Here is a 27,990-nt window from a genome sequence, read left to right on the forward strand (position 1 = left end):
AACCCATTTAATGTGGCAGGATGAGCGGGGCACATTTCTGCACTCACTGCTCTGGAGAGTCCGGGGGATGTCAAGCGTAGCTACTGTGATTGGTGTTGCCATGGTGACAAAGACGATTTTTGTCCGATTTCAACTCATTTAACACTTCTCTGTCCACAGTCAGGGGACAGGTTTGGAAACATAAATTCTTCCTAATTGGTAATAAATGGAGTCCCGCTCACACACACACAGCACCTGCACACGGAACAGATGGCAGGTGTGTGTTTGAGGGACGTGACAGCTGAACACGTCCTTAATGAGAGCGTGTGAATGGACTCCTCTTCCCTCACTGTCCGTGAAGTCAACATCATTCATTCACTCATTCACTCCCTCACTCGCAGTAACGACAGGAGCTACACCTGCGATCGCATCCAGCGGTTTGAGATTTTCAGATAAGCCGTCCACCTCCGCGTGTGTGGCGCCGCATCTATCCATCTATTTCCTGACATGCTGTTCTGTCGCATTGTGTGCAAGGTGGAGGATAAACAGTTGGTCAAGGCAAGAGCATCCAAGCACTCAGAGAGGGTTATTAATGGCAGAGCAGTGTGGGGACGAGCTCTGATGACTATTGATCTTAGCTGTGGGCTCCGGCATGATGGAAGCACTCTGACGCAGCCCAGCAGCTGTGAATCACAGGGCTGTACCCCCTCGCTGCCAAACAGCCCCTCTATATGTTGCCCCCAAGGCTTTGTTAAAGCACGCCTGCAGAGATTTATGCTGGCTGGATCAGTGTCATCTCCCAAATCGCTTTAAATGGATCCTCAACGCCCTTTTCAGATGTTTTGACTTTTGGTATCGCGGGGCCCTTCGTGCATATCTACACCATATACGGAATTCAAACGTCCCCACTGTCGTGCACGTGAACTCTTAACTGAGTACAAAAGGCAGATGTGATATCAACATTCTGCAAAGGTGCTGAGGAGAAGAATTTGCCAGGAATTCAGGATGTGCTCATTTAGAGTTTTGGTCTCTGGGTGGGAGATAAATTAACATTCTTCAGACAGATTTCCACCCATTTCAGAAAATTAACTCATCATTTATCCTCTTTTTGCTTCCCTATTCCATCTCAACACAGGGAAATATCTTTTTTGTCAAAATAATGCTGGAGTGCAGTGAGTAGCTCACACTTGCAGCTGGAAACGAGGCTGATTGCAGTGCTGAGACGACACTAAATAGTCCCCTTTTGGGTTGTAAACCAACGAGTGAAGATGTGGAAACACCACACAGGGGCTAAAGTCGTTCAGTGAGGTAATTGAATTCATTGCTTTATTAAATACTGATTGTCGGAGCGCTCATTTAAAAGAGAAAAGTCAGAAAAAACACCTGAAAAAACAAGGAACTGCCTGAAATGATGGTCTGAAATGCATAATGGAAGCTTATTAAAGCACATATTTCTCAATGAAGTCATATTTGGAGCACAAAAATTGAGTCACAGCAAACATGAAATGATTTAAATGCTGCACAAATGTACTTTGGCCACGATCTCATGTGAAAACGGTTCTACGCTTAAATCCAATAACGCCCGATTAAAATGAGCTGAGATCGCTGAGAAAAGACTGTCGCGGGAATGTAAAGCCAATCACAACTCACCTCATTCAGACAAAACAAGACGAGGACACCACTGATTTTACAAAAGTCTGTCTTCCAGGGACACAGGAGCTGTCACTCACCACTGTCACCATGACAACAGAGAACTAGGGTTTCACATATCAAGACAGGAATAGGAAGGATGGAAGGTCACCTCTTGTCATGTCAAATCCACACACACACACACACACACACACACACACACACACACACACACACAGACACATTTTTTGAGTGATGCGCACATCCACACGTGCGCGGGAGCTAATGTGAGCAAACAGATTGACTGCTCGTGAGTTGCGAGTGCTTGAAGACGGTAAATAAATCACTAACAAGGCAATATGTTGCAAACACGGTAAATCACATCAGAGAGGCGCCCGGGTGGCATCTTTATGTCTGCCATCCACACACCCAATGCTCTCCAGAATTTTGTTAGGTGGTTTCGCATCGACGACCTGAGCTGAGCTGGGGGACTTCGCAAGGAAAGAGGGAAGGACGGAAGAGGAAAAGACGAAAAGCAGCTAAATTCCGAAGCGCTGACCATCAGACGGCGGCGCCGGTCCAGGCCTCATTAGAAGGTTTTCCCTGCCACTCCTATCTGACACTGCTTAACCCTCCACTCTGGTCCTTGCTGTAAAAGAACACGGAATTCTCGGAAAGCTGGAGTCATTACACCAGCTTGGGTGGACCAGGAACATTTGGTTCTTTTCTTGGAGCGCAGCAGAAACACAAACACAAACATCTGCGGAGCGTCCAACAGCCAAGGGCAACTTTGGAGACGTTGCTCGTGGCAGGTGCTCTTTTGTGGTGACGGTCAAGTCACATGACCAGTGTGTGTGTGCAGTGAGCAGTGTGTGTGTGCAGTGAGCAGTGAGCAGTGTGTGTGTGCAGTGAGCAGTGAGCAGTGTGTGTGTGCAGTGAGCAGTGAGCAGTGTGTGTGTGCAGTGAGCAGTGTGTGTTGTCTGGAACACACTGGGCCAGCAGTCTTTTTAAACCTCACTGTGCACCAGAGAACGCTCCTGAGGAAGTTCAGACAGGGCAGGATTGCAACCGTGTGCCCCCAGGACTGATCACGTGCCGTACGCCGCTGAACGACCCCACCCGCCGCTCCTTTGGTGAACTGTTCACGTGCGTGTTGCTGGTCGTTGTCGCTCCTGCTGCCAACAGCTGTGTTGCATTTCTGCCCAGCAGGTGTTTGTATTTACTGTCAAATCCTATTTTGAATGTTCAGATGTTTAATTGCAAAACATTACTACACAAATATTGGGTCTGAGCTCTAATGAGGCTTACTTGATTCTCCAGTAATGAAAGGCTGTCACATCTGGCTGAATAACTGTAATAGAATAATAATATTAATAGAATACAATTCTCCATTCTCATGGAAAATCAAATATGGGTATCAAGGCCTGCTGCACAGCTATTGCCCAGAATAAAGCTTGACAGTCAAAAAAGGGAAAGACAGGAGGAGTAAATCATAATTTAAACAGAGGGGGGAGGGACAGAGGCCTAGTCCATTCGCTAGCATATTACAACCCATCAAACATCAGACGCCATCATCACAGATTAGCCCGTCTCTAATCCTGCCTGTTAGCACAGCTGGGGCAGATGAAGGTGGGGGCATTCCTGACGGGGCCAACATGGCGTCACACTCAGTCCAGATCACCTGGAAACACATGTGTAACCGTACAACGCCTCTCTGTAACGCGCACACACACACACACACACACACACACACATCAAATATAGTGCCACAGTAAAGCTGCCCCTTGCCTGCCCTCAGGGCAACAGGGTGAGGGCAGGAAGTCAAGCTTCTGAGCTGTGTGAGACCTTTAAGTCGACTTGATCCTGAAACACGGGTGAGTTCCAGGTTTAGGTGTTGGTGACTGTGTGAATGTGTGTGTGTTTGGAATCAGCACAACCGACAACTGATGTGTGATTCGCAGCGTCTATAAAGGCAGAAAGTGTGAGAAAGAGGCTGAAAGAGAAAAGCTGCGTCGTAGCCGTAAGCTTCAGAGGAAATGTGTGAAATGTTGAAGATCAGGGAGGAAATATGCACAAAATCTGGTGGAGAAAGAACACAAATGATGTGGCGACAGTGTGGGAGGTTTGGCTTCCTTGTCAGGAAATGGAAGAAGCTACTCTTGCTAAAGTCCCCACAAGAGTTGCAACACAGATGCAGAGTAAACAAAATAAGTAAAGACACAACAGCCTATCAAAAGATTCCTTTTTTAACCCAACAAATGATTAAGATTTAATTTCATTGACACAGAAAGTCAAAACCTGTTACTGAACGAGTACGTGGGGTTCGTGTCCTCTGGCTTTACGCCACGGATCAGGTCCTGTTTTATATAAAACATAATAGCTGTAATGATTTAAATATATCCTGCTGAATTGAACAAAAATAGCATGAACATTGTGGAACTCTAGATGCAATTTAATCAACAAAACGTATGAGAGACAGAGCAGTGGTGGTCAACGTGTGTCTCTTCCACCTAAGCTGCAGGTTGTCCCTGTTTTCAAGTCGTTTTCAGGGCAAAAGTTGCTTCTCTTTCCCTTTTGTGCCCATTCTGGTGGTAAAAGTTGATCAGGTTCAGCCTCAGACCGCCGCACCGCCCTCACAATGCTGCTGAGGTTGCTGTGGGCCCCTGGAAAAGGACCTGCTTGCCCTCCAGGCAGGGTTCAGCTCCGCCATCTGACCAAGGCATTGTGGGTATTTAGGCTGATATGTCGGTGGTGTTGTGATATCCTCTGGAGGTTCCTGCTGCTCTGCTACAGTTTTCGACTCCTCCTCTCCTGGTGTTGCTGTCAGGAGAGATTCCTGCTCTTCTGTCTTCCCGAGCGCTCACCTGCGCAGCATCGTGTCATTGGCTCATGAAGATTCTCGATCATGCACGTATGAAACAACTGTGGGTGAAAGCGGGCTCAGAAAAGCCATCTCTTCCTCTTGTAGTAATCAGAGTGGCTGGCAGCTCATTTGTTCCACCTCACAGTGCCAACCGTTGGAATTTCCTTCGTTAGGAGCCTCCAACCAAACTCAGGAGAGGTGTAGAAGTCGTCCCACATTCGATTGTGTCGCCCGTTCGGCTTCACAAGCATCCCTAAAACAACCATTCTTTCTAATTAGACCTAACATCAATATAAATACGGGTCAAATCTGACCCAAACAGCCTCACGGTGCAAAAATCTGGAGCACTTTCACAAAAATAGGGCTTTTTAAAATATTTTCTTTTTGTGAATATTGAATTTGTGGCAAAATATATGATGAATGAGACGTGAGAGGAGACAGTGCAGCTGGCAGCCATGAGCACTCTGAGAATGACCAAGTTGATTACATGCATCGTACTCACACTTCCTGTAGTGCCCAGGGACAGATGGTTCATCTGCTGTGTGATAGGGCCCATCATGCTGGCAGGCTGCATGGACATAGTGTGGTCCATGGTTGGCGTGATCACTGCACCCTGGTGGAGGAGATGGGGAGGACGTGAGTGGCCAAGCAGAGACAATCCATATGATTGTTCCTCAGAGGAGTCACCAAAATATCAATGGAAAACAGCGGAACACTGCTGCGCTTCCAGGAAGCCCTGTGTCATCGCTCGCTCGCTCGCTCATTCACTCAGTATTAGAATGATATAGACGGGTAAATGACAAGCAATAATGCTCCAACAACAGGGTTTAGTAAACAGCATTACCAGCCGGTCAGACGTTAACACATTTTAAAGTCTGCTTCCACAAATTTGTGTAAGGAGGAATGTGGAGAACAATGCCATCAGCAGATGATGTTCATTTTCACTTGAGGTTTGGAACAATCTTAGTTATCAAAAGGTGAAATCAAAGGAGAACAATCCATTATTTTAATTCCATAAATGTTCTCAAAGCTTCAAAGTCAAGAAACAAACCAAGTCTTCAAAGATATGCAACATGTATGTCCATTGATACACGGTTCAGGTGGTTTTCTCCAGAAGCAAACCTAATTATCACAAAGACAGCTTAATTCAATGAATCAGCACAGGCTGGGATGGACAGAACAAGGAAAGGAAAGACGGGACGGCAGAGAGAGGACAGAAGACAGACGATTAGCTGATGGAGGTCATGAGGAAGACTGGAGGGAGAGATGAAGAGAGGAAGAGAGAGAATTAGAGAGAGGACAGACACGAAGGGAGAGGGAGAGAAGACAAAGGCAGCACAAAGATATGAGAAGAAGGAGAGGACGAGAGAGAAAGAGGAGGAGCGAGAGCAGAGTGGCGGGAGCTGTGGGCTACCTTTTAGTGATTCAGCCCCTGACAATGCCTTTATAATGGGAAAGGGAGAGCAACGGAAAGGCTTAATTCACAGATGTGTCAGGGAGAGTTAAGCCGATTTGTGATTTCGATTTTCTGTGTTTGTGGAACTGAGTGTCTGTGAGAGAGGAGGTTTTAGTGGGCATGGCTCCGTGTGTGTGCGTGTGTGTGTGCATGTGTGTGTGTGCATGTGTGTGTGCATGTGTGTGTGCATGTGTGTCCAACCTGGGGGGGAATAGAAACAGACACAAATAGATGATGTATGCTTTTGATTTGTCCTCTCCCAGGGAAAGATCAAGCTAATGGATGCTGTAGATGTATCTGCTGTAAATGTATGAGCTGATGTTTGCAGATACCTTCCACGGACGTACGTGCGTTTCAGGAGAGGGTGTGTCTGCGCACAAACCTGCTGCAGATCATATTGATCTTGCATTGGATCACCACAGTAGCAAACTGGCCGCTCAGATGCTGATATACAGCAGAATGATGGAGTCAAAGACACCGAAGAGTCAGCCAAAACAAGGGCCAAAACTCCCCAAAAGCAGCTGTCTAAAATAATAATAATAAATAAAAAGCAACATTCCAGCTGATGGAGCGCTGCTTGGTATCAGCCGATACCCATTACATGGTCTGCTGCTGATCAGGAATGATAGCTGTACAGCGGGTACGGCCGATACATAAATGTCACACAGATAGAGTGTTTTACCGCCTGATCCATGACACATAATGGCTGGACGGGACCTGGAGCCACGGAACACGCCGGTGGGTCTAGAACCACGTATCACTGCATGTAATGTAACATCTAGACAGCATCCTTCAAAATGTCTCCCAAATGTCTACTAATGTATCAGAAAAACCAATCGAAGACGGGAATCACGTGCACGTGCGCACCCCAGAGCTGGCCTTTATGTGCATGTGTATTGCTGCTGCAGGTAATAACATCCAGCATTATTGCCATCTACACTGTTGCTTCTGGTGCTGATATATCAGCACCTTCAGGCGCTGGTGCTGCCGCCCCCCTCCTGACTAAACAGCCCCAGGCTGCGTGGCGGCCGTCGCCTGGTGCACCCGCAGGTTTCAGTGCAGACGTCCGGAACTGTAACAAGCAGTGGACACCAGAACCCGAGGACACTGCGGCCCGAGGTCTGGACGGCCTCGCGACAGGTGAAGAGCTCAAGAGTGAGAAGGTGTCGGCGAAAGAAGCCGGTCAGAGCGTCGCTCGTGTGTCCGGAGGAGAGGACGCCAACGTCTGCTACAGCAGGAGCGTCGGCTGCGGTTCAGTTGTGAGGCTGGGCTTTGTTCTCCCTGCAGGAGCGATTCAAGTGCTGCATAACCTCAGCCGGCGCTGAAGCACAAGCTAAGATCAGCACATGTGCTGTCCTCGGCCCGATCGATCGGACGGACAGGAGTGACGTGGCTTCAACAGCGCTACACACAGGAATACGACGCCGTTCCAGCTCGTGAAAGATGGCAAAGTGTCGCCTGACGCTGGAGCCTCAAACGTCACTTTGCAAACATTGGCCTAATCAACAAGCACAGTTCTGTGCAGAACCCAAGCAGCTCCGTCCCCAGTGGTCCTGCAGTCGCTCATCTACTGAGTGAATCCCAACTCTCCATCCATAAAACTGAGGACTCGTCCAGCACCTAATCCAGCAGGACCGTTCCTGCCCCTGATTTGGGTTTGTATTTACTGACAGTTGAACGGACTCCTAAATAAGAATGAAACACAACTCTGTCCGTCTCCATCAAACGTGACTCGTTGCGTTAGTGACACTCGTTAACACATAACGAGAGGTTTTCACCTTGGGCAGGGATCTGAATCATCCGTCCGAACTCCGTCTTGAACTTAAGCAGCTACTATGATGGATCAATCTCACTTATTACTTTTTGTCTGTCAATCGAGGAAAGCCGGCAGAGTCTGGATGGAGCGGCTCTGAAACACAGGCCTTCATTATCCACCCAGGTTGAGCGTGATGTGCTGCAGAAAGCACGTTGATGTTTAACTGACAGTGACGGAGAGCGTTCGTGGCAGCGCCGCTGGCTTCTCTCCTGCATGAATAAATCGGCGTGTGGGAGAACGAGCCAAACCATTCATCTGAACTCTTGTTATGACTCCTATGATTAAAAATGTTCACTGTAATGAAGTTCTTATCGAGGAGAAACGCGTAACAGGTTGCTTTTGAGGAGGGTTCGGTGTTTGCATGGATTTAAAGGGAGCGTTTCATTCTGTCCAAGCCCACGTGAGAGAGGAGAAGCGTGCTAGATGAAGCATGTAACACCATTTGTCATGTCTTCGTGGGCGGTCCGTTCCTCGCCACGCTCAGCCGTTCTCTGAGAGCATTTCGCAGACAAATGGATCACTTCACACAGAAAGAGCTCTCCAGAATATTTACTCTGTTTGCAAAAGCCAAAAAAAGGAGATGAGAAATCCAATTAAAGGATCAGAGCAGGCTAATGAAGCCTGATAGACTTCTTTTCTTTTTTTTTTTTAGCTCTGGCAGCTTTTTGTGCTTTATGTGTTACGATCCAGCAGATCACAATAAAGCAGGCCAATTCAGAATTGTATAAACTTACGTCCCATTTTCAGGTCGTTAAAGTGGGCCTAAAGGAACGACGTCCAACATCGCAGTGGGGCACAAAGCAAAGGGAGCAGTTTTCCATCCCAACCACTTCTGAGTGACTTAATTCCAAAGACAACAGGACGGACACGTTCCCCTCACAGACGCTCTGTGTTGTGTTGCAAATTACTGGGAGAACAGGGCGATAATTCACATTTTGGGATTTCATGGTACGGCGCTGCTCTCCACAACGTTGTCTCGGTTCTGAAGCATTTGAATTTAAGCGTTTTTGCTGACTGTTAATGACCGTTAATGACCGTTAATCCCCATGAAGAAAGAAGCGCAAACTCCTGCAGCGACTTGAAAAGCTCTTTTTCCTGAAGGCTGGAAAATGAGCAGAGTGGAAGACACTCACTTTCCAGCACGTTCGCACCGGAATGAGGGGCAACGTAGCAGAAGAGAAATGAGAGTATCCGAAGAGCAATAACGAGAGAGAAAAGGCAGAGAAAGCAAGTCAAGGACGACCGGAGTCTCCAAATGTGCCTCGCCGGTCGAATCCACGAGCCAACATAACGTTCCTCTTTTGGAATCCACGGAGAATTTTTGAGATTAGCATCAGGCAGCGTGTGATTCTCCTGCATTCAAGGAGGTCAGATAGTCATGGGTTCAATCCTGAGACGCCTGGCAAGCATCTATTGAGAGGCAGTGACAGCAGACTTGGGAACAGCTGAGGTATTTAACTATTCACCTTCAGAATTTAAGGGCTAATGCACTCAAGCACATAAAGTTTACAGATGGAAAAGGGAAAAAAGGATGGATAAGTCATGAAGGAAGACAGCTGTGCTGCGTCGGGCCAACACTGTAGTCAGGGGCATGATTGATGATCTAGAAGTCATGGAGAGTTAGCATAAAGAGTATGTTGTTCTTACTCTTCACGTTTCTTTTGGCCTGAATAACAATGTCCAGGCATGAAGGGAGGTGCTCATGCTTTACTGGGCTGCCAAAAAATCCACAGCATAAGAGAGAGACTAAAGGAAAAGGACGACAGATCACGAGCGCAGACAAAAGGATATGCTGCCACATATTCAGCTGTCCACTTAAGGAGGTGCTGTCACTTTCTAACAAGAGCCACTGCAGAGTGCATCTGGCCCATTAATTGGCCATAAACAGACTTTGAAAGCTGTTCGCTCTCTCCAGCTATCAGAGTCCACCGACTGGATGAGTGGAGTTCCATATGGATGGACCTGTCAAACGTAATCTGCCCCGATAACAACAAACGCCTCTGCTGAAGCACGCTGTGATGTACTGTGCAGCAACGCCTCAGCCTTAACAATCTTTAACTCTATATGGACACGGGATCTATACAGGGGAGGGGCCTATGGACGGCGCTCTTAAAGGGGTCGTGAACAGATTCTGTCGACGACCGACGATGATGCTTTGATCTGTGCAGCAGAGTTTCCTATCTGACTCATCCCTGCCACCATCCATCAACCAGGCATCAACCAGGCTCCTCCATGGTGGACACCTGGCCAACTCTGTTCCTGCTCAGAACCGTTCTGCTAACACGGATGATGCTGCGTCCCCGGCACGTTGCTTGGGATTTGTCATTATCCTGTCCTGTATAATAATATCTGACCGAAATCTCTGCAGATTAACTTTGTTTAGACCTGCGGTGTTTACAGGAATGGTGCGTTTGGGAAATGAGAAATGTGACAGTGAGTCATGATTCAGTGAAGAAGCTGGACTGTCATTAAGCCAAAGATTTTCTTTCATGAGAACTCTCCCACGGTTTACCTATTGTGACAGGATACCTCTGCTTTCTTGCGCGTTCATGCTCGGCTGTCTCCATATTGCCTCGTCACCAGGAGTGCCTTTGCATTCCGCGCCACTGACTTAACAAACCACTCGTGGTGGAAGAAGCCAAACTGCACAATCAATTGGTTTTTAATGCTTTGAGGAGGCCCCCGAGCGCCTGGAGTTAGCATGCCTGGCTAATTTGATGTGATTCATTGAACTGGTGGTGGGCTGGGTGTGTGTACGTGGTCGTCGGCCTGGGTGTGTGTACGTGGTCGTCGGCCTGGGCGTGTGTACGTGGTCGTCGGCCTGGGTGTGTGTACGTGGTCGTAGGCCTGGGCGTGTGTACGTGGTCGTCGGCCTGGGCGTGTGTACGTGGTCGTAGGCCTGGGCGTGTGTACGTGGTCGTCGGCCTGGGTGTGTGTACGTGGTCGTCGGCCTGGGTGTGTGTACGTGGTCGTAGGCCTGGGTGTGTGTACGTGGTCGTCGGCCTGGGTGTGTGTACGTGGTCGTCGGCCTGGGTGTGTGTACGTGGTCGTCGGCTGCTTGTGTAGGTGGCTGACATGAGCGTGCGGCATAAAGGGGACAGATTGGTAGCTATCCACTGATGTCTGTGACAGCTGGGGTTAGCGCCTCACAGCAGTCTGCTGCCAAACAGCACCGCGAACACAATGGAGACGCGACCGTGGGGATGTTTGTGGCCCACATGGCTACTTCTGGCACAAATCTTGATGAGAAAGACACCACAGTGTGGCCGCTGGCTAATGCCAGGAAGGCCTCGTGACATAAGGCTGGAAGCCGACGGCTATCAGACAGCCGGACAGGCTGGTTGCAAAGCAGCACGGACCACACATACGGAATCACATAACACGTACAGGCCGCACAAACATGTGTCACGAAAACACGGTGGCGCAGGCTGTGTGTGTTCTGCCTGTGTGCTGACAGCACAACAACACATGGGTGGAGAGCCTGAAACACTGTGGACACAGGAAGGAAACTGTTATACCATTGCAAAACAATGGTATAAGTGTTGTATAACTGTAATAACAGTTGGCTCTCTCGGTACGGGATTAGCTGTTCCACCTGTAAGCACCTGTCCTCTAGTGAGTGAGTGAGTGAGTGAGTGAGTGAGTGAGTGAGTGAGTGAGTGAGGGAGGGAGGGAGGGAGGGAGGACAGTGAGTGAGGGAGGGAGTGAGTGAGTGAGTGAGGGAGTGAGTGAGTGAGTGAGTGAGTGAGTGAGTGAGTGAGTGAGTGAGTGAGTGAGGGAGTGAGTGAGTGAGGGAGTGAGTGAGTGAGTGAGTGAGTGAGTGAGTGAGTGAGTGAGTGAGTGAGTGAGTGAGGGAGGGAGGGAGGGAGGGAGGGAGGACAGTGAGTGAGGGAGTGAGGGAGGGAGTGAGGGAGGGAGGGAGGGAGGACAGTGAGTGAGTGAGTGAGTGAGTGAGTGAGTGAGTGAGTGAGGGAGGACAGTGAGTGAGGGAGTGAGGGAGGGAGTGAGGGAGGGAGGGAGGGAGGACAGTGAGTGAGTGAGTGAGTGAGTGAGTGAGTGAGGGAGCGAGTGAGTGAAGACAGTGAGTGAGTGAGTGAGTGAGGGAGTGAGTGAGTGAGTGAAGGAGGGAGTGAGGGAGTGAGGGAGGGAGTGAGGGAGGGAGTGAGTGAGGGAGGGAGTGAGGGAGTGAGTGAGGGAGTGAGTGAGTGAGGGAGTGAGTGAGTGAGTGAGGGAGGGAGTGAGGGAGTGAGGGAGTGAGTGAGTGAGTGAGTGAGTGAGTGAGTGAGTAGTGAGGAGTGAGTGAGTGAGTGAGTGAGTGAGTGAGTGAGTGAGTGAGGGAGTGAGTGAGTGAGGGAGGGAGGGAGGGAGGGAGTGAAGGGCCAGCGGGGGGGTCCTCGCCGCATCAGGCTAACAACTGCTCCACGGCTCAGCGGGTGGCTTGAGGCCGCCATATTCCAACGAGTCCACCGACGGTGAGGAACGAGTGACAGGACGGCCGATGCCAAACGCATGGACGACGTAAAATCCATACATTGTGATGTTTGTTCTTTAACTCAGTGTTTAATTCAAGCCGTCAGTCAATATCCATTGTCCTAAACAATGTTTACAGAGCCACCGCTAAAAGGCTAAAGCTAAGTGAGGCGCTGCACATAAACGGTTCGCAGCGTTCAGTAAAGAAATTATATACTCATCCTGCATGCATATTTAATTACTCATTAGTACACAGTAATGAAGTACTTTAATTATAAAGCTGTTTGATTTATTAGATGTAACATTGGCCTGAGAGAAAATAATTTATGCTATCATTCTGATTATGCCAGATTTCGGTTATATTATCGTCCACCTGACACACCTGCACATTTCAGGCTCTTCCATAAACCCCTCAAGGGCTCTTGCTTCGGTATTTCAAGGCCACGCTTGTTTCTGTTTCATGCCCATAAAGAATGTAACACACAAGGTGATAAAATGCATCTAACAAACGTGAAAAGCCAGAACCTGTTGAGATGAAGCATCTCTCACACACACTGCAGCGGCTCTTTTAAAGCCAGGATGTCCTCACCGCTCAATATCCTCGATTGCTACATCATGAAGGATGCAAACAGCGCATAGCAACAATCGCTATGAGGAACGTGGAACTGATTCCTGGAATATAAAGCTTTCAGCAGCAAGAGGACGAATATTTGTGATGGAAATGGGAGAGAAGCATTTAGCTGTTTCTACTGTTGTCAAGTATATTTCATGAAAGTATCCCGAAAGGTTCCTCTCACGCCTTTTCATCGGCGCCATGCGCAGCAGGAGGATACTTACTGTAGGTTGCATAACATATTGTTGATGAGGCATCCATGACGTACTCTGGACCTGCGCAGAGATAAGCAGAAAACGTCCACACGGTCACTTCAAACCGCTCTTTATATCCATGTTTTACCTTTAAAACCTTTAAATACTGTTGGGTCGGAGGTGAAAGTCGTCGCTGTGGGTCCAAGGCAGCAAAAAGGCCTGAACTTTCCACGGAATATCAAAATGAGTTGGGAAGTCTCAAGGCACTAAATCTGCCCGTCTCCTCATTATTGGTGTGACTCCTCACACAACCTATAATAACCCGCTTCTCCATCATAATGCTAATGCCTGTGAATATTTGAAGGACGGAGAGCTTATTATTGAAAAGTTTGAAACTGTAAAGTGGGACTGAGAGATTTTCCTTCTGATTTCAGAGAGGAATCCGACAAAAGCTTGTTTGCTGGTGTGGATGTGAAAGAATGAGCCTGAAGGTGCAGGACTGGCGGAACAAACGGAGAATTTCCACATGCTGGAGAGGAGAAGCAGACAGCTTGTGGCAGACAAACACCCAGGCTGGCCACTGATCCCGGGAAAATGATTAGATTAAACAAAGACAAACATGGAATAATGTGCTGTAAGAGCAATCAATCCTGAGAGCCAACAGGAAGGCGGGATTTGGATCCACAGCCAAACAAGCTGGATCTTCTATAACATGGAGCCAAGTGTGTTTGTACACGGCAGTGTTTGTTCTCCCAGCAAGAGAGCACACACACACACACACACACACACACACACACACACACTCACAGAGAGACACACACACACAGAGACACACAGACACAGAGACACACACAGACACACACACACACACACACACTCTCACACACACACTGGTGGATTCTTTGCAGGGTTCTGGTGGAGCTCAGCAGGGCCCAGCTCGTCCCAGGTCCGTTTCTGGGATGAACCTCTAACACCGACCCAGTTCTGCTCCTCTCACTCACATTATGACTAAAAACCAAACACACACGTTGAAAATCATAAAAGAAAAGAACCAGCAGTCACAGGGAGGCTGGTTGTGGGGGAACCTGGTTTGGACTTGATGTGACCACCTTCCAGTGCTCTCGACACCACTGTGATCCACCACTGTGATCCACCACTGTGTACGGAACTCCTGCCCCCCCTGGCCTGGTGTTACCACCTCTGGCAGCGGCTCAGAGGCGCTGCACCTGATTGGTCGGCCATTCGGCTCCAGCACAGCTCTGCCAGTTTGCTGCTCTAATCCACACAGCTCCGCTCCACGCCAGCCTTTACGACACTGATGTAAACCAGGCTGCGGCTGGCGGGCGGCTCCAGCTCAGATCTAGGTGGAGATTTGGCCTCCACTGGCGGCTGTCATGTGGACATCAAAGCCGTTTCTCCTCAGAAATGAAGCCAACGGTTGTTCCAGCGCACGGCGGCCAGGCTTTAACGAGGGCGGAACGCCGCCGTTAGCATGGCCGTTCGCCGATTTCAGAAATCTGTGTCATCAAACAGCAGCTAAAAGAACTAAATATGGGATTTGTACAAAAGAAAGCTTCTTCCATAAGGGCTGTTGTCTGTTGGGCGGGGCTGAATCTTTGATGTTTTCCCTCTCTGCCTTTGAACAGAAGCTAAAGGACTCACCTTCCTGACGCGGCTGGCTGAAGGGCAATATTACAGGGAGCAGCAGCGGCACCGGCCGATATTGAAACTGTGAGGATTAATATTCCTCAAAAGCCCGGTCATTGTTTTTGATAAATCAATTTGGGAAGCCTTCCGAGAGCAGATTAGAGATGCGCCTTGGCCCGCTCCCCCCCCCCCCCCCCCCCCCCCCCCCCCCCCCCCCCCCCCCCCCCCCCCCTCCTCCGCAGGTACTGGACCAGAGTTTTAATCAAGCGTAGCTCAAAGTCGGGCGCCGCAACCTTCAGCCCACCCTCCCTCAGCCGTTACCATCACGACCACCACTGCGATACCTCTCCTGCCTCTCTCCATTTGTCTCTTCTATATTCTTATCTTCCGTCCCCTCCGGGTCTCTCTGCATACCAAGCAAAGGTACGTGATGGGGGCCCGAAAGGCCACGGCAGCACCTCCATGTTGAGACCTGGCTGAGGCCGCTTCATGGACGCGGACGTGGACGGAAGGCGGTCCAAGCTCTCGACGTCCCGCACGTTTCATTACTCTGCTCATCACTGACGTGGTGAATGTGGAAATTCACCACGGAGGAGGAGGGAACGCGATCAAATTTAGCTGGAGTAAATAACAAAGTGGAAAACAAACAAACCTTCATCTTCTTAGCAGATGCAGAAAAGAACGAGGTCCCGAGGCTGAGAGGGAGAAATTTGTTTCTTCAAAACACTTCAAACACTTTCGGTCCTGATGAATGATTCCAGTTTTCAAGACTGTCGGCATTTTTTTCTTTTTTCTAAATTTGCTGCTTGTGTTCACACGCCTGTTGTGCTCGCCGCCTACGGAGCAGATGTCACCGCGGAGCGGAGCAGCACAGAAACACAGGAGCATTCATTCACTCTGGCCTCTCCGTGGCGCCCGGCCCAGTAGCCTACCTGATATGTGGAGACGGGAGAAGCAGCGATGAAGGGCGTGATGGAGGTCTGTGCAATCATGCGGTTGGTGGCGATACTGTAAGGCGAAGAGTAGAACCTGCCAAGAGGCGAAGAAAAGTCAGTCAAAATCAAATAGAAGACCGATAAATAAATGGCCAAGCTCACATCTGTTGTAAAAAAAAAACCATTACAAAGGAATGTAACAATGATATCTCTCTCAAACACACACACACACACACACACACACGCCTGTTTACCCATGGTTATGTGCTCCTCAGCCCCCTACTCTGGCCCAAACCAACCAACTCAGCCTCCACCGTGGGACCAGCCAGAAGGTCCTCACTTCCCTAAAATATCCTCATTCTGCAGGTCAAAAATTGCAATTTGCTCTTGACTAGTAATTGAGCAGAGAACACACACTCTATGCTGGACCTTGTACGGTCACACACTCGGTCCTATATTGTATTTGGAAAGCCAAATAAAAGTTTCATGAAGTAGCAGGCAGGACTTTCAATTGAAAAGTCGGGTCCGATCACATCAAATTGAGTGTTGTCATCATATAAGGGAGGATACTAATATTAGGGCCACGCTGCCGGAGTGTGTGAAGGAGTGTGTGTGGAGCCGGCCTGGAGGAAACGTAATGCATTTCAAGAAGGTGAGCTGGCGTGAGATGAAGAGAAGCGGAGTGGATGGCTACGCTGTTTTATCTCGCCGCTGAAGGTCTGCAGAAGCAGGGGTCACTGTGATCCCTGGCAGACATCCTCAGTGTCCAATAGTCCCTGTCACTCCAACTGAAGCTCATATTAGTGTGGGCATTACACATGACAGCGACAGGCTTTTAAAAGCTGCAGTTCTATTTCAAAATACAGCAGCAGGGTTTCAGACTGCACCGACTCCACATCTCAACATCCCAAAGCAAGCACGTCCAAACACTGTTTATATTTACGCTTGTGTGTTTTGGGCTTTAATAACTTCTGCAGACGTTCAGGTTTTTTTCTTGACCGCATAAAAAGTTGCATTAGGACTTCAAAAATTCCCTCCTATTTTCAGAAAATTGGAAAAACGGACATCGGAGGAAAAACCGGAGTAATTTTGCGATTCTAATTACCGTGCATTTGCGTGCAGCAATGATGTGAAATTGCAAACAATGAGCACTGAAACCAATAAACACGGGGATAAAACAGATCGGAAGCAGCTCTTGTGCGTTGCTTATTAGGTTGTTGAAATAGCTTACGCTGCTGTGTACAATATTTTTGGCTGTGATTAAATTGAACGGCCTAATTTGCCCTGAGGAAACATCAAAGACTGGTGCTGTGCGTTTCACTGGGAGGAAATCAGGAAGTTAGCGGCGTAAAAATGGCCGCGCTGCGCTACTGGAGGTATTTGGCTTCAGGCAACAGCTAAATTTGTGCAAAACTGCGAGAATCTCCTGGATGTAATTATTGTTTGTGGTCTGATTCAATGCTGGTTGTTTCTTATCCCTGATCCCAGACCAGCCTGGTTCCAGGAGAAGCTCCACGCAGGGCACAAGTACTCAAGGATGAAGAATACTCACACATTAGGAGACAGCAGGGACACATTTATTCACAATCATCAATAATCCACACTTCTGTCTGCACGGTGGAATTATTGATGGTTCTGCTGTCAAAAACAGGTGAATTCTATCTCCACACCCTTTGATTGACACTAGCAACATTGCTAGTGAGTTTAGTAGCATTACCCCCAAATGGTTTAAAAGTTACTGGCAAGATTTTCCCAACAGTTTTCCTCATTTCAGCTCAACTGGTGCCTGTAATATTTGGTGCCTCTGAAGGGTCCGATAGAGACCAGCACCACCGTGTGGGTGAAGCTGTTGGGGCCGCAGCGCCACCTCTTCAGTGGTCACGAAGGGAACGAATGTGTTCGACACTTGTGCGCCGCAACGAAAAACCAGGGTTTTGTTTCAGGAAGCGCAACCTATCGGACGTCCTGAAAGGGGAAGGCAGGTGTGTTTCTTGCTGCGTTCGGCAGGAGAGGCGAACTGCTGAGCTAGTAAAAAGCTTCAGGAAGGTTGGAGTTAAGGGGCGTCCGGAGACAGCGCTGAGCTGAGTTTGGGTTCAGCTGAGTTCCAACAAGCCTCCTCCTCAGAAGGCGTGAGCACATATTCCTGGATGTGAAGCAAAGACCAATAAATCTGCTCTGTATCTTATCAATATCCTGGATCAGATGATATTGTATTACCCAGTTCGTTTTCTGTCTGATTAAATATTGAATAACGAAGCTTTCATCGTGTCTGTGTGGTGCAGAGGTGGTAAGATTCTATTCCTCTGTAAAATGATCATTCTACTCCAGAAAATTAGCCAGAACAGTGATCAAAGTCAAGGTTTTCATCGGGGTCCTGATGTTCTGCCTCTTTCCTTAATCCTGCCAATCCTCATCAATTAAATCATACCCATAAGTTGACCATAAATGACCATAAATGACCTTAAATGACCATAAATGACCATAAATGACCATAAATGACCATACGTTTGTAATAGTGGTGCAGACGTTGATCGGAAGCAAAGCTGGAAGAAAAGGTTTGATTTTCTTATCCAGCTGCCATCAAGACTTACTGATAAGAATAAAATAAGAACAACGAGCACCTGAAAACACAGTCGCAGACGTGTGTGTGTGTGCGTGTGTGTGCGTGCGTGTGTGTGTGTGTGTGTGCGTGCGTGCGTGTGTGTGTGTGCGTGGAGCGCTTGTTATCCACGTTTAGCTTGAACTTTTTTCCATTGACATGAATCATAAAGGTAAAATGCTTATTTATTTATCTGTTCAATCTGGCTTCTCCTGTGTAACAAAATAAAACGAGATACTTTCAGGGTTGCTGCTCCCCAGCTCGGGCTGGTTGGAGAGGTGGAACTAGACTCATCAGGCTGAACGCAGCTCCGGCGTGAGCGCATTAAGACTCCGGCGTTCCTGCTCCGCCTGGCTGGAAATGTTATTTGCCTTATTTGGAACCCAGCAGATACTTAAAGTTGAGGCTTTTGGAAATGAGCGCTGTTTTTTATCCACTTCTGTGGCTGAGATTCACTTTGAGCCACTGCAGGACAGGTTGTTTAGGAACTGGAGAATGAGGTTTTTCCTCTGAACGACTCCGAGGGAGATATGAAGAACCTTTGTCCTCCATCCGGCATCAGCGAGGAGGGGAAAAATAAAGCACGTTGCCGGGTCATTTATTTCCCCAGCACCATTAAGTCATGACAATAAGACGCAAGAAAACACACACACACACGCTTACGAGAAGACCCGGGCACACACACGCACACTCAGCGACCCTCTGCTATTTCTCATCCTGCACAACCAGCGAAACAGATATTTGAAGTCCATATAGATTTCCTTAATCAAAGAGCAACAAAGTGGAGACACAACATTAATCTTTATGTATGGCAGCCGTATTGAGCCAAGAAGTGAGTGTATTAGCTGGTGCAGAGGATGGATTGGACGTGCAGCTCTTACCCATTCTGCATTGCAGTGGGGTCGTATGTTAACGCCATCCCAGTCTGGGGGGGGAGAGAGAGAATTAGCATTCAAAATCAATAACGAGAAGACAAATTATTCCCAATAATATTCTCTCATTCCTCTTCCTGCTATTCTGTTGCAGACGTTCAAAGCAGATACCGTCCACTCACACTCGGACGGCAGGAAGAACCCGCTCATGTGTTTCTGTTCCGGGGTCGTCAAGGTCAAAGTGTGCTGAGCCTTCTTCTGAAGTGATTGAAACTATTTAAATTGTGTGTGTGCGTGTGTTTGTGTGTGTGTGTGGCCCTCAAGTCCAAGAGTGAAATGTGCTCCAATCCGTCATCTGCATTCCCGAAGCTTCTCTCAGAGGAAGGCTAATCCGATTTCTTTTAACGGGAGTCTGCTGAGGGTAGCAGATTTCATCAGGATACACACGTGCGCCTTGTTCTCGTCTCTCTTCCTTTTTGCATCCGTCCCTTTGGTCTGTGTGTCCCTTTTGCTCTATTTCCCTCCTTATTTCCATCCTTCCGTGTGACCTTCGGCCCTTGTTTCTCCTTGGGGCCACCTGTGCTGGGCTTTCATGGAATGTGGATCCAGGCTTGGAGGAGGGGATTGGCCCACAAGAGTGACCGGGCCGAGAATGTTCACTGAATGGACGTCATGGGAACGCCACTTCCTTGTCTGTGATGTGACCGTGCACGTGTGCACGTGTGTCAGGCTGGTGCGCTGCAGTCAGGTGGGAGGAAGCAACATTGTACTGTTGATCTAAAAGGAAACTGGATCGAACAGCTGATATCTGTGTTTGAATTATGTGACTGTATTTAACATTCCCGACTGTTCCCTAAATCCACACATCTGCCTCGTGTTGCTGGGGAACTTGAAAATGATAGAAACTTGAACCGCCAGCGTGTGTGTGTGCGTGTGTGTGTGTGTGTGTGTGTGTGTGTGCTAATAACATGGTCAGCTGTCTGTGAGGCTGATGACTCCCCCGAGTGCTGTCCTTGATTCCACGGGCTAATGAAATCCACACCAGACAGGGTGAAGCCTGCACAGCCAACGACTAATTACTGATTCTGTCAGCTTTTGGATCGTTCTGCTGGGCGGAGGAGGGCAAAAGTATTTAGCTGTGAGAACAAGCAGTGATTGACTGAGATGAAATGACATTGAAAGCTAAGGGTTCCGTCCATAACCTCCGTTTCTGCATGTTTCTGTGAGCTTTTATGGGCCCACATGGACCGGTGTTTCGCTGTCCTCTCGTCAGACCAGCTGCTCACCGTTTGTGAGGAAAGATCCGTAGAGGAACCATTATTTGACATGTCCGTCACCCGGCAATTTAGAGTTAAGCTAATATAACATGTAATTATTCCATTCTTGCATCAAAGTATACGGATCAAGATGATTGTCTGCATTTTTTTTCTGAAAATGTGGCCACATTAATTATATTGTGCTTAAAATAATGACGCTAAAGGTCCTCGGATCTGTCATAGACTGAGAAGAATAATTTAAACCTCATAGTGTTGGAAAAAAGAGCTAACCTTGGAGAAAAATGGGATGGAGGTGTGAACTACGGCTCCTTTGAATGATAAAAACAAGTCTGAGGTGACCCATGCTTTGCCAAAAAGAGCCTTAAGGGGGTCTACCATCAACTTTTGTTCTTTTACACGACGCTCAAAAGGGTTGTAAAGTGATTTCAGAGCCTTTAGAAATCCACCGGTCTCCAGTTGGGCTAACGATCTTCAATTGAAGCGACTTTGGGACTGGAGCTACTCTGCCAAGGTCTGGGCACCAACAGAGCCTCATCCGTGATGTAAAGAAAGAGGCCCTAGCAACAGCTAAAGCTGGAGAGGCTTCGCGGGCTTCCATCTGTATTCAGGGCTCGACTGTACAGAAAACACTGAACAAACAACCTGGAATCCCACAAAGGAAGCTGCTTCTAACTAAAGAGAACATTGCTGCTCGCCTGACGTTTGCTAAAGAGCACAGTGAGACTCCGCAGCGGCACTGGCACAATGTGGACCCTGCATATCAAAGGACCCTGCATATCATCACGGATTCTCCGTCCCAACCGTTGATTGCGGTGGAGGAAATGTCAGGATTCCAGGATCGGAGGAACGGGGATTCCCAAGTGAATCGGGATAACGTGAAGATGTCTGTAGATGTGCAGAAACCGGCTGATGGAACAGGATAATGACTCAAAACACCAGAGCAGAGCGGCCAAGTCAGAACCTCGGCTCAACATACCGGAGAAGCTCCGGAAGCATTTGGAGAGAGTTGGAGACACGAGAGGTCCGGAGCGATGTCGGCTCGGCAGCTACAGGAAGTGCTTGGTCGAGGAGGGTTTGAATGATGAATGCGTGTTTCATAAAGACATGAAAGATCGGATTCTTTTGCTATTATATTTATCCATACTTGATGATGACTTTCTTTTCTTTTTCTTAACAAATTGATGCAGAAAACCACGAAATTCCAAAAGGATCACATGGATGTGAGGGTGACTTGCCTTCTTTAAATTCATAGCTCTATGGGGTCTTTTTCACAGATCAAAAGGTCAGTGGAGCAATTATTTAGAAAAGAGAACAATATTTGTGGTGCAGTTAGAGCGGAAAACTCCCACACACACACACACACACACACACACACACGCACACACACACCCACACACATGCACACACACACACACACACACACGGACATCTGTCAGGCTTTCACAGAGTGAAATGGCGGATGTTTTTTCATCTACACTCATTTCCCTGGAGTATTTGCTTGGGAAGTGTGACTTTGAAAGTTTGGAGTTGGTAAAAAAGAAAAGAAGTGAGCGTAAGGAGGCAGGAATCAAACAACAAACAGCCACGTTGCTTGTGTGTAAAATGTGCCTCTGTCTGCATTTTACAAAATTATGAAGTTTGGCAGCGTGAGACATTGACGACCAGCAAGATTTCCACTTCGGATAGTTTATAAGGAAATCTGTCATCTTCCTCAGCCGTTAGCAGCCCCCCTGCAGAATTCAATCCCCACAATTCCTGACTGATCGTGCAATGTGTTCTCTCTTTTTTCCACTTTTCTTAGACACAGTAAGCTTCTCTCCAGCCATATGTTGCTGGGGGATCTGGGAAGACTTCAAACAGCGAAACACACTTCAAACGCAGAAGAAACAATGTGGGAGAGGGAGAGAGGGCAAGGTGGAGAGAATGACGAAACAATGTGAGGAAAAAAAGGAAACGGCATATTGAAATATACTCTGGAAACACAGTCTCTCCCATGGACAGGTTCTGACTGGCCCACTAATAAATTAAAATTCTATCTGCTGTTTTCAGATCACCGTGTGCATGAAGCAACTGTGCTGGAGTTACTTTACATCTATACTGGCATCTATGCTCAGCTGGGGGCAACTACAGAGGACATAAGAATGAATAAAGCAGGCCACATAATGAGTGGATTCTGGACTTTTATTCATGCTTAATAACAGGACTTTAATCAAAAAGGGCCTGCAGCCTGCTAAACTAACACAGTGATATCATCACAATACTTTAATCCACTGTTGGGAGAAAATCAGCCAGCTGAAGAAGATTGTATTTGCTCATTTAACATTAAAGTGTTAAATTGCAATTTGAAGATTGTTTTGCTTTGCTCAGATTCTACAAAATCAAACTATATAGTTGCACACGACAACCGAGACGTTTAATCGTCTTGTTTTCCAGGCTCCCTCCCGTAGATCAATAACATGCCGCTGGGATGACTGGACCCTCGGACCCTCTGTATCCGTGTGGGTCAATGATGTGTTCTGTGGTGGACCGGTGACCTCGCTACGGCCTATTCCTGCCTCTCACCTGCGTTTAACAGGAAACGGATGGATGGGCGGGGCAGAGGGGGCACGCACATTCAAGCCATTCATCACACATACGCCAGCGGAGTGTGAGCCTACGAGGGGCCGCTGAGCAGCAGTGTGATGGTGGAGCAGGCTGCACTGGGTTAGGGGTGTCATGGCTGCTGAACATGTGACGGGCAGACACGGCCATGCAGGGCTCCAGTCAGACACATGAAGCCTGCACCACCCACGCGGACACGTAGGGAGCGTGGGTCCTCAAGGACAAACATTTCATCCCTCCAGGTCTCACATGCTGCCGTTTCAGCACAACTGTCAGCATCGCTGAATGCGTGTGTGCGTGTGTGTATTGACTCTCTGGAACAGTCCGCCACCTGTCTCCTCTGTGTGTCCTCCCCACTGAGGTAGTTGGGATCCCGAGAACACAGCTCAGGCTGGCCTCCACGTGCTGTTGATGAATGCTCGCCACTTCTGGTTTCCACAGGTTCGAGGTGCACTCCCGTGACGTGTGGAGACACGAGTGGACAGTTTGATCCATATCTCGGGTAATTGTCTTCGTCCTTTTTAACAGTCGTACGACTGAGGGTGAATTCCAATGACAGACAGCAAATCCAGATGTTGCGAGAAGGGCGGCGACGGTTAACAGGAATAGCATTACATCAGCAGTAAACAACTTGTTTAGAACGTCATTCTGCTGCAATGGAAAAAGGCTTATTTGGTTTATGTGGCTTTGGCAGTTATCAGCTCTAGACACTGACTGTGCTGAAGGAAACTCTGATGTGGTGCATGTTGCAGCTTGCTTTTCATATCCAGTGAGTTTGTCAGTGTTACGAGATGAGGAGCAAAAGAGAGGACTTGGAGAAGCGAGCCACCCTCACGCTTCACCGTCACCTTCCAAGAGTCCCAGATGATGACGTTTGCAGGGGTGTGGAGGAAGAGCAGCATAGAAAGTGAAGGTGAGCATGGATGAAGCACCCATTGGTCAGGGTAAACCGAACACCTCATTCGGACGGAGATATTTTTTGGTCTATTCTACCGAGACCTTCTGAGGGGGTCAGCTTGGGCAACGGCCGGACATCTTACCTCGCCCTCTCTGTGCCACGGTCTCCCATTCTGGGGGTACTTGCTCTGGCTCTGGCGTTTCTTCTGTCCTCCGTCTGCAAATTTACACAGCAAAGGCTCCGTAGGAGCTGCACAGAAAGGGAAAGAAAACAAAATGATGTTTGGATACCTCCATCCTGTGACCCATCAGAGAGGTTTAAGCCCTTCTCCACCACTTTGCATTTCTTTTCAGCCACCATCACATCTCTATCTCTCCATCTCCTCCTCCACTCTGCCCCCCCAACGGAGCGCTTAGACAAAATTCCAGACACAACTAACAATTGAGAAAATCCCCAAATCCCAATGCTGGCAGCCCGTTCCTACTCTGGCCTTGGCTGGCAGCTTATGAAAGAGCATTGCAGGGTATTGTTGAAATAATAATCACAGTAATCGCTCTTGTAAATACCTCTGAGAGAGTAAAGCAGCACCGCACTGGCAGCCAAAGCTCATTTCTAGAAGGCATTCCTGTTTCTGAAGCCTTATCCCCCACTGTTTTACTTCTAAAGACATCTTTTTCTTTAATTTGTAATTGTATGCCTTTCTCCACGAGCGTTCGTACCAGAGGGGTGAGAAAGCTGTCAAACATACCAAGGCTTCTGATTCTGGAGCAACCAAGACCAAAATCAAAGAAAAAACCCTCTTATTAACCAATTATTAGAAAGAAAAGCCCTGTATATACGACAGTTTCTGCCTAAATGATTTTATATTGAAGGCTGGTTCTAATACAGTGATAAAGGACATCAGGCTAAAGGTCTGAGTGTGCATCTTTTTATAGTTGAGCTCCAGGTGTGCACTGAGGCCGACCAAACCGGATAAAGAAATGAATGCAGAGAAAAAAGGGGGGGGGGGGGGGGCTTTCGTGAGCTGTTCTCATGAGAAAAATGGGGGTCACCCTTGGCTGAGGATATGGGGTTTTAACAGCATTGGTCCCTTTTTTCAGTCTGTGTCAGCAAGATTGGAATCTGAGAGCAGCAGAGATGAGAGCAGGAACGGGGACAGTTGGGAACAAAAGAGAAGAGAAGGAGTGAAGGAAACAAGACACAAACCAGTGGAGAGAGCGAAAGATAAGGGAAGCAGGTGGCTGACCACGACGTGTCGACTGAGAACCAGCACCAGTATCAAACACTTGTTCCCCAGACGGGTTGTTCAGGTCAGAAGCTCGACAGTGGTGAACCGGCCCGTTTGTCCACAGAACTGCTGCTGTTCTGCACCTGCTGGCTCAGACGCGTCCTGACGGCTGTCCTGTCATCACATTCCCATTACAGGCCTGGCAGCTCGTGACACGGCCGCTCTGACGACACGGGGCTGCCGGGGGGGGGGGGAGCAGGACCTTTCATCGTGTCAGAGATGACACCTACGGAGAGGACTGTTGATGCTCTAATCTCCGCTCCACATGCGAGAGGTGCTGGGGACTTGATAGCAGAGGACATCGCATGACAGGACGAAGCGACGCGCTCAGGATTGATAAAGCAGTGACAACAACACACAAAATGATCTCTGAGCTTTTCTGAAGCATATTTTGCTGTTTATGAGTTCAAACATTGAGCTTCAGTTCATTTCTCTCTCCTGATGCCACCATAAATGATGTAAGTTCTGCTCAGCCGCGACCAAACTGGCCAAATTCAGCCGTGAAAATTTTGGCCTGGAATGGAGCGTGAGGGGAAAAGCTGCCGAAACACAAAATCCCAAGATAAAAAAACCTTTTCCAAAGTTCTCCTTTTGCACTCGGGCAGATAATTAGCTATCTAAGAGATGTGGGGAACCCGACACCGAGCGTGCTGACGCTACGCCTGCGACTACCTCCCCGTCCCCACAGCAAAATGGCCAATTTGTTTAAGACTCCAGCCCAAGATCAACAGCCTCCATCCACCCTGTGATCTCAGCCTGACGTGGCCCAGCCCAGCCCTGCCCCCCCCCCACACACACACAGGCACACACACTCCTTCTGCCCATAACACCACACTGAAATAGTAAACACATTCAAAACAAATGACTGCCAGCCTGAAAGCTTGTTTTTTCCGCCTTTTCTTTCCACACACCCCCATCGGTGGCACAGCCAGGAATAAATTAGGCCACTGGGTGCACGTGTTAGCTTGCTGATGTTGCATCTTTAGGTCACAGACTCCGAGTACAGCGCACACTCGGCGCTAACAAGGCTCTTTGGATCTCCTAATTGTTTTTATGTGGGTTGCTGCAAGAATCCAGTAAACACTTTAATAAGGGTCGAACACAGATATGATCACACACACGCCTGCGAATGAAAACACTTTGGTGGGAGATGTCTTTGTCACTATTGCCTAATTCGATCACGGCTTCGGCTCAATCATCGTCCGGGCCGAGTGTGGCTCTGAAAAGATAGTCGTGGCTTTCTGCACATCAAAAGATCCATTAACAGCACAGCAAATGAAGCAATAAGCGCCTGCAGCTGTACTTCTGGATGAGACATTAAACCAACAATCGGCATTTAAATGAAGGCTTGCTGCATATTTCATTTATTAACTCCACTGTGTACATCAGTGATTATCACTCATGATGGGCCTCCTCCTCTGGTCCAGCGTGACAAAGCCGGCCCTCGATAATCCTGTTTCATCTTCCTCCACACGGATGCAGCAGATGGTCCGGCACCAGCGGCTCTATGACAGTTTGATCCATACATGTGAATCGGGATGTGCAACCAAATGTACCAGAGTCAGAATCGCATCCACTTGTTCATACCTGGAGGATGGATCTGTCAGCTGAGCAAGAATGCCCCCCCCCCCACACACACACACACACACAGGCTGTTACAAAACTGGTTCTACACAATGGTATGGAGCCAAACTGGGTCGGTGTTGCTTTGCTGAGTGTGTGCAAAGCCCTAAAGAGGCTGAACTCAGGGTGCTGCTCAGCCACTTGAACCGAAACACCTCATCCTAAGTAGCTTCAGCAAAAGGAAGCTTTCCAAGAAAGCAACAGAAAAAAGAGAGTTAAAAGTCCAATGATGATGATGATGGTGGTGGTGATGATGATGACGGGATGGGAAAAATGGTGAGAAGGTGAGAGATGTTAAGATACTAAGAGAGAGTAAATAAAATTGATGAGAAGTGGCTTACAGTTAATTCCTTATTACCTCCTGTCAGTGGAATTGTTCCTGAAATAATCATATTCATTATTTATTAACCTGTTGTTAGTGATGAATTATGTATTAATCACAATGTCAAAAAGTGGGGAAGATATTCACACTGAGAAGTTCAAACTTAGAGATTTGGGACTCAACACTCATTAAAAAATGATGAAAAAAAATGTCGTGAGGTGTGAATATATAGTAAAACTGAAATGAAACATTTGGATGGGGGGATTCACACAAGATGTCACATGACAGGATCAGCACGGCCACCAAACAGGAAGACAGACAGTGGTAGCTTCCCAAAGGGGAGGCTGTGACGGATCCCAGTCGATAACTCTCACGACTGCCACTGTCCGCGCATCCCTCAGCGTGGAAATGAAGACGGTCTGCCAGCGTTTTGCTGACAGGGACAGCACACATGGCTCAATGACACGCACTGATAAATGGAGTGTGCGCTGGGAGGAGGGCGCTGCGGCGAGCCAGACAAAGAGGGGAGGGCTCCAGATGGAAGCACCGATACCGAGTCATAGAGAGACTCACAGACAGAGACAAAGGGAGTGGTAAAAAAAGACAGCCACAGTCCAACCCCAGTCTTTAAAGCCACAGCTCGCAGTATGAGATTAGTATGGGGGAGTATTGATCCGCCCTCGGTTGGACGGGCTCATAGAGGGCTCCTGGAGCACCACAGCACTGCAGCCCTGCAGCCCTGAGATCATATTATGGATTACAGGAAGGGAAGAGCCCTGGATGTAGGTAGTAGAAGCCTGATCGATGAGCTATTGCGCACTTAACAAGAGTAATGTTATGTAGGGAGTCTCTGACATGCTAATCCATCTCTCACTCTCTCCGTCTCCCTCCATTGCATCTCTCTCAGA

At 48.2% G+C, this 27,990-nt stretch overlaps 1 protein-coding gene and 1 long non-coding RNA gene across 3 annotated transcripts in view; one reads left to right on the top strand and one right to left on the bottom strand.

Annotated features, from left to right (window-relative positions):
• The window catches only part of rbms3 (RNA binding motif, single stranded interacting protein), a 174,224-nt gene that overhangs the window by 3,901 nt on the left and 142,333 nt on the right, over positions 1-27,990 (bottom strand). The window contains exons 9-12 of the mRNA XM_029844690.1: positions 19,083-19,126; positions 15,600-15,696; positions 13,051-13,101; positions 4,974-5,084 (exon numbers count right to left, since the gene is read on the bottom strand). Coding sequence (XP_029700550.1) covers positions 4,974-5,084; positions 13,051-13,101; positions 15,600-15,696; positions 19,083-19,126 — 303 coding nt within the window. The remainder of the gene's footprint in view (positions 1-4,973; positions 5,085-13,050; positions 13,102-15,599; positions 15,697-19,082; positions 19,127-27,990) is intronic.
• LOC115251667 (uncharacterized) lies at positions 19,672-22,540 on the top strand. 2 transcript variants are annotated; one of them, XR_003890188.1, is made up of 3 exons: positions 19,672-19,821; positions 22,152-22,286; positions 22,400-22,540. It is a non-coding gene; the product is annotated as an uncharacterized lncRNA (long non-coding RNA). The 2 variants fall into 2 exon arrangements; XR_003890187.1 differs by lacking the exon at positions 19,672-19,821 and adding an exon at positions 21,535-21,632.

The sequence above is a fragment of the Takifugu rubripes genome, chromosome 12, assembly GCF_901000725.2.
Source record: "Takifugu rubripes chromosome 12, fTakRub1.2, whole genome shotgun sequence".
In the NCBI taxonomy this organism is placed as follows: domain Eukaryota; kingdom Metazoa; phylum Chordata; class Actinopteri; order Tetraodontiformes; family Tetraodontidae; genus Takifugu; species Takifugu rubripes.